This window comes from Hirundo rustica, chromosome 1, assembly GCF_015227805.2.
Source record: "Hirundo rustica isolate bHirRus1 chromosome 1, bHirRus1.pri.v3, whole genome shotgun sequence".
In the NCBI taxonomy this organism is placed as follows: Eukaryota; Metazoa; Chordata; class Aves; order Passeriformes; family Hirundinidae; genus Hirundo; species Hirundo rustica.
Genome location: NC_053450.1, coordinates 126,202,740 through 126,215,193, shown reverse-complemented (window position 1 = coordinate 126,215,193; position 12,454 = coordinate 126,202,740). Strand labels below are relative to the sequence as shown.

The window sequence follows — 12,454 nt, the reverse complement described above, 5'->3', positions numbered from 1 at the left end:
TACCGTCACACTGAAAAATAACAAACCTTTAGGGGAGATGACATCTGCAAAGTTTTGTACTTACCCTAATACAGGCTAGCTATTTTAAGGAAAAGAATAAAAGAAGCGAAAGGTCTGGCTATTCTGTGCATGGAATTACCAGGTAGCTTGCAGAACCATATTCTACATGCTCCAAATGAAGAATGTTCCCAATTCAAATAATTTTGATAATCTCTTACCTAAAATTCCCAGAAGTTGGTAACAGAAAAATTTCATCATTATCTCTCAATTCAGTACAAAAACCTCTAAAGACTAATTTGGACTTGTGTTTAAAAGTGTTATGGTTAGAAAGAAAAATACAGTTTTTGAAGTCTACATTCTTTATTTCCATTTAGTACATCTTGATTGCCAACAAATTCAATATAATCTTGTTCTCTACTTAAACCCAACTCAGAATTAATTTGTGGACTAGTCCAATTCTAATATGCGAAATGAGAATTCCATTTAGCCCTTCCTGAACCAGGTATCAAATTATTTAACTGACCCGTGCAGATTCTCCCAAGTCCAACATAGTAATTCAGAGACATGGCAAATATCTCAAATAACTGGGAAATAGTTATTTGAGACATCTGAATACAAAAGTAGTCAAACGCATTTTGGGGAGGGACACACTGTAGTGGCATACATGTTTCAAGTGTTTACTAAAGCTTAATTTCTTTTGAAATACATAACAAAAGTGAACTAATTGTGTTCATGAAATAATTTCCCTTCTTCCAGGAGACAAACCATGGAATTTGTAGTCATGTCAAGGAAGACTGATGCTGCCTACTAAACTTCACAAAAACTTTAGCAACCACTTTAGCATTAGACATCAAAACCAAAGTTAAATAATCTGATAGACTGAAGATTTAAATAAACCACAGACACATATAACCCCCAGTGAACAAAGGGCAGATAGAGACATTTTTTAAAAATAACTTACTATGGAGTGTATTTTTGCCATGCAATTACCCTAGGATAACAGGTTCAACAAATAAGAACTTCCAATCAGCTAGTAAAATTCCTGCTATGTGTCCGTATCTTGTAGCAAGAGAAAGTGGTAAACACTTTACTCAAGGGTCAAAGAACTAATATCTCTCTAGCCCAGGACATCTTTTTGATGAATGTGAAACAGCTGGAATAAACACATCAAGGGTAACAATTGCGATCCCATGGTAGACCCAGCTGCTGCAAAAATAAACCCGGGGGGAAAAAGCCAAAGACTTAAAAAAACTGCAATATAAAGCCCTCCTACACAATACAATCCCACTGTTTCTGCTTCTTTTTAAAAGACAGGATTCTCTGTAAACACTGGTCAAACATGAATGTAGAGATTAATTTGTTAGAAGCAAACCCAGTTTATAAAATGTTAAAAAAAAGAATTAAAGGATGGTTGTTTTATTTATATAGCAATAGTTTAATCTTTAGCGACATTTCATACCTGCTAGTGAGAATGTTATTTGAAAAATAAATGAAGACTCTTAGTAATCCTGTTAATACTTTATTAGTGTCATTTTTTAGCTTTCTATTGGACAAAACATAAATGCAAACTCCAAAAAAAATTCAGAGTCCTCTGCCATTCAGTAGAAGTGACCATGGCAGTGACCATTTCATGTTCATTCTTTGTTACAGAAACGAGAGGAGGGGGAAGGGAGGGGAAAAGCATCAATATAACAATTAGGCACACAGCTGACACTTACTGTACAATGATATGCACAAGTAATTTATAATAGCTCTATGAGCTTATGAGATGTGTTCTTCAGATTCTTCCCTTGTAATATATGAGCTTTGCTCAGGAGAGCAAGGATCATTGAGAACAAAGGAATAACAAAGGAGTAACAAGTAAGACTTTTAAAACAAGTCCTTAAATAAACTAACGTAACAACAGAATGCAGAATTGTTCAGCTGAGAAGACATTTTTAACTTAGACTTCAGAACATTAAAAATTCATTTATTTTACAGCTATTCAAATACACATGCATTAAATGAAAATATTGCACAGAATTAAAATTTAGATTGTGGAATTTATATAGTTTCATTTTGGTACACATTCTGGTAGCACTTAAAATTTACTGTTTAGTTCTAGCAAACACCAGCAGCACAAGCCTGAGGATGAACCAAATGAAAAATTCAATTGCTCATTTTCTCTTAAAAATAATTAAGGCTAAAACAAGTGCATTTGTTGACAGTGGCACAATTTTCAGTGGCCAGTTACAGCACCCAAAGGCCAGAAGATACATCCAGACACTTCAGTGCTGTATATTAACATTCAGTTTTGGAGACTTCCTAGGATAATAGGCTGCATGGGTTCACAGGGTTCAATACTTCAAATTGTCAACAGGAAAACCTTTTAAATAAAGATACATACAAACTCGCTTTAACAAAAAGTTCTAATTTCTGATGGTTCTTGCCAGCCAACAGGCACCACTGAATTAGGAAGCCACATTCTGTAATTAAATACAGAAGACAAAACTTCAATACATATATACATATGCACACATGCGTATATAAATGTGTGTATAGGTATATGTAATAAATTCATTAAGTAAAATCACTAATAAGCACGGTGCATTATGTTCAGTTCACATTCCTAGACATATTATTTTATTTTTGTACAGAAATGTACCAGATAACTAAAAAAAAACCAAACCAAAACAAAAAATAAACACCCCAAATTTGTATATTATCATTATCCTCTTGAAATTTTTCATGGTACCTACAGATAGATAAAAGGTTCCACAGATTTGACAAAACAGTATTTGAACTTTACCCTTTCATACTGCTTAACAAATTCAGTGACTTAAAAGACATAAATTAGATTTGGTAGGATTAGTGAGATATTTACTGTATCATCAAGAACAACTGCTGAATGATCTTTCATCAGTCAGATATCAGTTATGCTCGAGCACCCTGACATCAGAGGAAGATACAGGCATGTAAACAATAGGAGCTGGCTATGTTGATTACTTCACACAGAACTCAAGAATTTTGTTAAGTTCAAAAGCATTTAACTGTCACACTTCTACAGAACCTGCAGAGAGGAAGGGAGACGGGTTCTTCTATATTTACCAAGTTGTCTGCCTAGGGATTACAAAAGAAAGGGATTTAATTTACAGCATTTAGTTCTGCAATAAAGAAAAAAACAAGTGCACTTGAGCCCATGCATACTGTATGAGAGTGTTAACAGTACAATATGATCATCATTAAGTAGTATGATAAAAGGCTACATTTCATTAATAGAGTCCATAAGAAAAATTATCTATATAGAGGTGTCAGTCAATTTAATGAGGTCCTTTGAGAGCCTTCTATCTTGTCTCAGAATGCTTTCATCAAAGGTCAATGCTTCTCTCTTGCATAAAAGGACCATTTGTTCCCATTAAGACACAAATTACAACAAGGATCCTTGGGATCTTTGATCCATAACTGTATTTTACGCTGTGTTTAGCTTTCAAAAAAAAAAAGGGACTCTAAAAGATTACCTTCTATTCACTCAAGACAGTAGTGCTCAAACAGTCGGGGACTAAGAAAAAGAAAATACAAACTGAGATACGCTGTGGCCAAACAGGATTATTCAGATGTTACTGTATTTTTAATTGAACAGAACTTCTTCAATGAAACTAAACAGATGGATGTGGGGCCTTGATGTCAATTTTTTATTAAAATTTTACACTATGCAAAAAATAAAAAAATTATTTAAAAAAATATTGTCGTTTTATTTCCTTTTTATTTTCATATATACACTGAGATGCATTCAGAAATTTCCAAGTGTTTGCATATGACTAATGAAATTTTTACCTGTGAGGAACCAAGTAATTCTCACATTTTTCCTTATGAGGCTTACACACTAAAAGGTAAGGAATCTTTCAATTAAGTAGGACATAGTTCTTTCACATCCCAAAAAAGCTCCAGATTTTAGTGGGGAGTTGTGTGTAAACTGTGTCTTAGTGCAATTTCCTCATCTTCAACACAATATCTATCCTCTTTGAAACATATATCCCTTTCCTTCTACAACTATCGATTTATGTTCCAACAGATCAATTGAACATAAATATGATGCTCCTCCACTGAAATTACATGCAAAATGTATGCCAGGTGCTGTAAGAGCAGTTTATGGCCCTTAAAGCTATAGAATAATCAGAATAAAGGGTTTGTTTCTACTGCACCCCTGCTTTTACTAAAACCCCCATTAGATATAAGGTTAGCTTAATCTTCAAAATATGAAAGGTGATGCAAATGTGGCATCAAAGCCACCTTACTTCCACTTTTATTCAATAATGTACTTTCATGATGGGGCTATAGCTATTTCTCCCCGCTCCTATGAACCTGCAATTCCAAAGACTGCTTTTCCAGTTAACTCAGCCTTTACAGGAATGTTAAAATAGCCCTACAGAGCCTCAACACTTGTAATTTCGAACTATTCCACCTGACTCTCACACATTGCACTATCTCCCAGTGCCAAAACACCCTTTTCTTCAATTGTGTCACCATAGTTGTGCTTTACTTGAACAGTCTGGCACTTTTCATTGCTGGCAAAACATCGACTCAGGAACGGAAGGGATCAGCATTCTGATGTACCAGGCCAGTTTTCTTCTCAATGTTGCATGAAGACGCACCAAATCATTTAAGACACACAAACCATTCTGGTAGTGGTTGAATTACAAGTGAAGATGAGAAGATCCACAGGTCTTACAGATGCATTAATAATCTAATATGTGACACTAGAAGACTGGTGCAGAAATGACAGCATGTGAGTTTGAAGCCCCAGAGAATCTGCCCAAGTAATTAATCCTGGACAAACAAACACCAGCTTAATGGATTTGAAGTGTCACCTTTTCTGTAAGGAAGGCGCTTGAGTAGAGTGTAGTCTCTGCTTATATCTCTGCATTTGCTTTGACCTTGAATGCAGTTTGCTGAACAGCTCAGGGAACTTATTTTGTGGAAATAAGGTTTCTAGGAATCTCTCCAGAAACACATACACCATTCTCTTATTCAGCTGACTATGCTGGAACATTTCAAAGACCCGAAGAATGCCTTTCCGCGTAGTCTCAGCGCCTATGATGTGTTTCAGTTCATCTACAGAAACAGAAGTCACACAGAAGTTTAAGATAAATTCTACTTCCATGTTAACAACAAACTTAAACTGAATATTAAGTCTTTCAAACTATGTAACCTGAAATTCGAGGTAACAGTGCCTCTACACAACATGACTAAACTAAAAGTTCTCTTACAAAAGAGTGTTTCTAAAAATTACTTCACTCTTACCTTATATATGTGGAAACCATGTTGGCAAGAAATTGTACTGGTTTGGAATATACATATTTCAGGCACAACTTAAATCCTCTAGAAACTTAATACTGAGTTGTCTCTAAGACAATTACTCACAATACATGTGAAAATGACCAATGCTTTACTAATTAGAAACCTGTTCACTTAAATACAGTTCACACATCAACATTTCTTTTCAGTACTTAAAACGATCAACAATGAATGAATACTGACATTCATTTCAGTAACAATATATGGTATGAATTATTATATTTTAATCCTAGACTCACTTACCTGGCATTACCTCCAGCAACTTGGTTTTCCCTGCCACTCTTGTTCTCATTCTAATAGCTTTGTCCCTTCGTGGAACCGTTTCTGCTAAAATGCCGTTGGGCCAAAAAGCATCTCTGTAACAAAAGCAAATCTGTCAAAATACATTTACATTTTATCAAGTGAAAAGCTCTTTTAAATCTCTTAAGGCTCTCTCATAAAATAAATACAAGAAAGTAACTTGCACACAACCTAACATACACTTCAAATATCAGAAGAGGAAAAAAACTGAAGAAGATGAAGAAATCAAAAGCAAGTAGAACAACACACTCAATCAGTAGCTACCATATACTTTTTTAGTACAGGAATCAGAAGAAATGAAATTTTAGTAAAATAATGCAAACCATTCAAATACCACATAGTTCTTACATAAAAAAGACCTAAGCCTTGCCTTTACCAGGCTTGAGACTCTAGGTCTATTAATTGCTTCATCAAAGTTTTGACACTAGCAGTTAGCCTTTCAACATGGTAAAGCTGAGAGGCCATTAAAACTTTTAGGAAATTGAGAGTTTCATATTCAGGCTTCAGTTCCACTGTATCTATCCAAAATGAAACATTATCTCAGAGCTAGGGCTCTTTTAGCACTAATTGTTTGCCTTTAAAAGCAAGGCATGTATGTGCCTTCATCAAGGCAAAGAGGACACCACCATCACTACAGTGAGAAATGATGAAATATCTAAGTATACCTGTACTCAAGCTTTTCTAGACTGGTTAACAAAAAGGTTTTTAAGCCAGAGGAGAAAACTTAAAAATACTCATTTCCGTGTGACAATTGCTTTCTCTCACAGGTAAAAAAGCAGTGTATGATCCAACTGTATTCCAGAGAATGATAATAATTTCCTCATGTAAGAAGAATAGGAAGACATATAGGTATTAGACATCAATTGGTGAGTGCTTCATATTTAGCATCTGTGATAAAAGACATACCTGAAGCGTTTCACTGCATCTGCTACTTGCTCAGGAGATGTCATCCAATCAACATGATCAACTATTTTTCTAAAATCAAAGCAACAAGTCTTTTGTTTAATTTTTAAAGCAGAGAACCCATAAGTGAAGTATTTTTAAGAGCATTCTAGGGCAAACAAAGTATAATTTCAACTTTTTCCAACTCTGTAAGTAGGTTCTATAATACTGCACAATAGGAAGCCTAACACTGATTCTCAAGATAGAAATCTAAGCTCACTGATCACTCCCTGAAGCTAAAGCTTTTTTTTCTTTTTGGGTAAATATATTATAATGAAGTTGGCTGCGAAGCTAGTGTTGTATCTCCCATCAGCATTAGATAACTGGTTTGCTTGTAGAGCACTCCTCTTCATGCTCTTCATGGATCACTCAAGTTCTGCTTCTGCAAGCAACGGGCCTACTCAGAATCTCAAAATACTTGCTGCAATGTGTACAGTTACTTCACAGTCCTTAACAGGAGATCATTTATCAGGCCTTCATTCAACAACCCATACATACAGGTCTATATCCAAATCTAGGATGCTTACAGAAATGATACATGCATCTGTGTAACACCACAATCCCATGACTGTTTCCCTAACCACAATTTGAATTTAGTTTTCTAAGAAACAGAAAAAGACGATTTTTCTGCAGAATGTCTTTAAATCCCAAGAACTTGCCAGGACAAGGTATGACTGCTGACCAGAGGAAGCCATGAGTATCTGAAGTGGCTCCAAATGCAGAAGCAAACTAGTACTACACTACAGCCATCTCTGCAATAAGGAAGCAGCAGCCTGTGCACAAACTCTGTTGCTTATACTACAATCTGGAAACAGCAGAAAGTATTCAGTTGTTCAATAGGGCAGCATGTTCCTGGAATTAAAGTTCCCAAGACAGTTTTCAACTGGCTATAAGGAATTATTTGAGAAGTGCTATTTTATCACTTGGTTACATCATTACTGCTACCACAAGTCTATATGTTTGTCATGATGAAAACATCACAAATATAATTGTGAAGGGTAAAGAGAAATGATACAGTGAAGAATGTCCTAAAAAAAGTACTAGGAAGCTACTTCTCACCATCTAGAAATTAAATTTTTGATTCATGGCATTAAATTGAAAGTAACAAAGCAGTTCTAAACCTGTATCCAGAATTTGTTGCTCTTTATTCACATTTCAGAAACACATTTTCAGAAGGCAAGCCTGGAAACTGTATCATTCTAAGCTGAGGGCACAAAACATTACTTGATTAGCATTATTAACTGGCTTTGCACTTCCATGAATAAATATACATATGAAGTACAAATAACATGGAGCAGCAAAAACAGACCCCATAAGAGTCCTTTTCCTTTCCCACTTCCATCTTTAAAGTGTGAGAGCAAAACCTTGACACAGAAACTCAGTATATTTCACATAATTTGAAAGTGCCAGTGTATCATTTGTGGCATGAAAGTGATGTACGCAAAAATAGTGCAGAAAGTAATAAATACTATTAATTTTAAAAGGTGTAGTGGTAAAACAGAGCAAAAAGCAGAAATATTAAGTTATATTCACAGAAACTTGAACTCTCATACAGGAAAGCTCTTTTCTAAGTTCTCTGGCATGTAAGAGTCACTGGATTTTTTCTTTCAGTAGATTTTTTCTTTCAGTAATGTTTTGTGTTTATCTCCATTTTATACCACATTTGCACTCAGTTTATTGATTTTCTTTGAAGAGGAATGCATGCAGATTTAAACCACAATCATTCAGTAACACCAAGAAGGATATAAAGACAGCGACTATACAGCATCATTTACATGATTGCTCTATATAAGAAAAACAGTACCTATTAATTGTGTCACCATATGTTGCTCTAATAAGTTGCTGAAGCAGATTTTTTATATTTCTTCTTAACCACTGATTTCTCTCCTTTAAATCAAAGACTTCATCCATAAGTAGGAGCATTACTCTCAGCGGAATATTGTCATCCACCTGACCACCAAGTAAAAGAATAAACAGTAAACTTTTATTTCAGTTCAAGAAAGCTACAGTTTTAGAAGCTACTTTATGTGTCTTCAATATAAGCACAACAATGACAAACACTTTATTCAGTATTTTAGTGTAATACGAAATCTTCCCTAAATCTTCTATAACACCATTGGTAGCAAAAGACTGAAAATTAAATTCAGATACACTGAATTGTTAAAAAAGACAAGAAGCAGCAACTATTTCAGAAGTCAACAGTTATTACAGGAGTTGAATAAAATTAATACATGTAAGTATGTCCTAAAGAGAGATGTCATCCCTGACCTCTTCCTTGGCTGCTGTGCTTCCAACTACCTTACACAAAAACTCAGGAAGGAGCTTTTCTTGGGCACTGTTTTCTTATAGACAGTGCAGTTACATTTCACTGCAATGGACTGCTTTTTATTTAGACATCATTGTAACCTGCATGACTAGCCAATGCTTTTATGCTTGAAGATTAAGAAAAGGATTATAATTTTACTTTTTCAGTAGCTGATGTTTTACAGATTGGCCTACAAAAAACATGTTGGAGGGAGAAGAGAAAAAAATAAAAAAAAATTAACCCCCCAGCCATAAAACACAGAAACACTCTTCAAAGTTATTCCAATGTTGCACAAACCATTTAATTGATAGCAAAAATGTTGATTTCTAAAGGAAGTATGAAAATTTCTTTTTAAGAAGCTTAGAACTGTTTTGAAGTACCTGGTGTAGTGTCAGAAAACCATAAAAGTAACTCAATGCAGAACAACTCATTTGTTTGGTTTTAGAAGTGTCAACCTTGAAAGGACAAATGTCAGACTCACATTGTCATCAATTGGTGCTGCAACTCGGCAATGGTCAGGATCTGAATAAGTTTTCTGCATCAAAGGCGGCACCTACAATAAAAAAGGCTATGTTAATTGCAGAAAAAATACTTTAGAGTATGAATAAATCAGAAAAAAATTCATAAGCAGTTTTGTTATGAAAATATAAAACAACAACATTTGGTCAAAAGTAACTGCAAACTAATGCAGATAAATACACAGCAGCCCTTTCACCTTCCATAACCAAAAACCAAGTCTGTACACATTTTTGTATAGCTACCAAAATTATCAATACCTTTAAGACAAGCCACATCTAATTTATCAAGTGCCTAATGCTTCAACTGAAAAACACCTAAAAACTTTGAGACTGATACTTCTTTTGGTATTTCTTCCTGATCTAAACTCCTGTCTAGTCATGGGCTTCCCAGCAAGTACAACTGCAAATATATTGTAAGTCACACACCAGGGAAGTTACTAGCAAGGAGAAAGTCCAGACAGTCCAGACATTTTACCCTGCAAGTAATTAAAAAACCCCTCACATATCTCCCCCAGGCTCCAAATTATTATTCCCTTTCATGATTTAAGGGTTAATTCACCCATCTCAGTTGCTGTTCTACATCTGCCATATATAACTGCTCTGGTAGCTCAAAATGGAACAATCCCTGACCACAGACTTTACAGCTACACACAGAAAGAGGAACACCAGAGAAACGAAGGGAAGATGAACATGTTCTGAACATAACTATTTTCATAGGACTTCCAGATTGCATGTCATGCTACCATTCCCAAACTCAAAAGTATTGTATTTTATGAATATAAGAGATGAGGAAAGATGGCAGGAAAGACAGAAAAAAAAATTAATTTAAACCAGAATTCAGCAAGGAATAAGCAGAAAAGAAGCTATCTCCTTATTCTGAGTTTCAAAATTTATGGGTTTTTTCCCTAATGAAAACAGTAGATGCAGGAAATTAGCTGATTGAGAATGGTTGGTTAAAAAATAAGAAAAGCCATGAATCTCATGTTCTTCTTAAGTTACGTCACTGAATTAAGTGAAGGAGAACTTTAACAGTCTGTAGATGCTATCTTGAAACATGTTGCTTAAGAGCAAAGACCTCCATTTTTGTAGTAAAATGCCTGCTTGAACCTTATTAAAAAGGTGCAGGTACAAAACAGATTGTTCTTCTGTTTAACGACTTGACTCTATGTAACATTAGTTTAAGTGAGTCAATAGTGACTCTTCTGTTAATTTACTAGTATGTACTAACCACCAGTATTTTCTTACCTTGAAAAATGATTGCTTTATGTCTTGTCCCAATCTCTCTGACATTTTACCCATGTTGTCTGACATTTTAGTCATTCCCTCTGCCAGGCTGTCAGGGATAGACTTGACTGCATTTGATACATTTCTCATAGAGTTACGCAGTGGATTTACAAACGTATCCATCTGAAGGGGAAGATGTTTAACCAGAATTGTATAATCTATGAGGACACCAGTATATTAATACACTATGAGAAGTATGGCACTGTTCCAGAAAAAAATAATATAAAAGAATAACTCAAATTACTTAACTTCATTATAGAATGCAGAATACAGTTTTAATTTTACTTCCATTTATAGTTCTCATTTGTTACAACCCTACTGCAGCTATTTACATATTTCAACAGATGTCTTCCTGAGTAATTTCCATTTCCCATCCCTTGGCTTTTCTTAGCTTAAATTTATTTTCCTTTTCTTCTCCATTCAATACCATTTCTCCCTTCCAAGCTTTCTACTTCCAGATGTTTCAATTCTGCTTTCAACTCTTCATCCCTGCAACATGTCTCTTCTAAACAGCACTGGAATAGTATGTATCATGGCAAGTATAATTAAAAACATAAAGTAGTTCCACAGAAACTGTTACAATTTTTCTTTCAGTATATAGTCTAAATTCAGTCCAAACAGAGGCACAAATACCAGTGTGATGCCCTTTAAAAAGTTACACTTTAAAGAATCTTGTAAGCTGGAGAACACGTCTTAGTCATTATATAAACCTTGATAAATATTTAACTATTTCACTGTGAATTATTTAAGGAATATAGGCAGGACAGTTACTTGAGTTGACAATACAGTTGCAGATGCTTTTTGTATCTAAATCACTAAAACTTTAGAAATTACTACATTTGTAAAGCAGATGCTCACACAGACTGGGTAACTGAAAAAAGAACCATTTGTCTGAAGACAGTTCTGGTGGCCTAACAAAAAAGATGCAGAGCCCAGAGCTCTGAATTTGACCAATGACTCTGGATAGTTACACCTAAATACAGAACAGATGCTTCTGAAGGGAAATGCATATTGTGTTTTGGGCTGAGGAATGGAAAGCATGGTAACAGCAGCAAATACAGAGTAAAGAACTATAGAAAGAAATCAGAAGGAATAAGACTCTAAAAAAAAAATCTCAGATGTCTGACAAAACAACTTGCAACAAACACACTTTTAGAGTACTCAGTGCAATTCACTGTGTCCAATGTCAAAATTTTATTTCCTCGTCACACAAACAGATTTACGTATTATAAAAAAGGTAATTTTTTGGTTCTGCATGTCCTCAGATACTTTGCCACTGAAAGTTTTAAAGCAACTCACTTGCAAGCTGTTTTCAAAGTGCTATATAGCTTTTTAATATCAGTTCAACGTGTCTGTTTAATGCAATCATTGCATGAATGAATGCTCTAAAGTTCCCTTGACTGTACAAAACATTCTTACCTTCCGTGCAAAATCCCCCTTCCCTTTGCTGTAGGCTTTATTCTCCAGGAAGTCATACACATAATGGGCTAAAGCTGGAGAGGCTTTCATCATTTCAGGATTTAACAAGAGCTGCATAAAATAATTTTTAAAAGTTATTTTAATACATAATGAACAAGACACAATCAAAGACATCACATCTAGCAATGTATTTTTTCATTTCTAAATTTTTATTCCAACATTACATTAGTCTCAAGATGGAAACAGCGGGCTTCTTAGTAATTACCATAATTTTAACCACTATGGTAATTGTACCATCTCACAGAAAAATATACACCTTTATCATCAAACTGTCATTTCACAGTATTTTACG

At 34.8% G+C, this 12,454-nt stretch overlaps 1 protein-coding gene across 2 annotated transcripts in view; it reads right to left on the bottom strand.

Annotated features, from left to right (window-relative positions):
- Positions 1-1,506: 1,506 nt before the first annotated feature.
- SNX13 (sorting nexin 13) overlaps positions 1,507-12,454 on the bottom strand; it is a 64,476-nt gene continuing 53,528 nt past the window's right edge. For both annotated transcript variants that reach the window (XM_040061335.1, XM_040061342.2), the window contains exons 20-26: positions 12,103-12,213; positions 10,645-10,806; positions 9,363-9,434; positions 8,381-8,526; positions 6,541-6,609; positions 5,578-5,690; positions 1,507-5,091 (exon numbers count right to left, since the gene is read on the bottom strand). In XM_040061335.1, the coding sequence (XP_039917269.1) occupies positions 4,844-5,091; positions 5,578-5,690; positions 6,541-6,609; positions 8,381-8,526; positions 9,363-9,434; positions 10,645-10,806; positions 12,103-12,213 (921 nt within the window). In that variant the 3' untranslated portion in view covers positions 1,507-4,843. The remainder of the gene's footprint in view (positions 5,092-5,577; positions 5,691-6,540; positions 6,610-8,380; positions 8,527-9,362; positions 9,435-10,644; positions 10,807-12,102; positions 12,214-12,454) is intronic.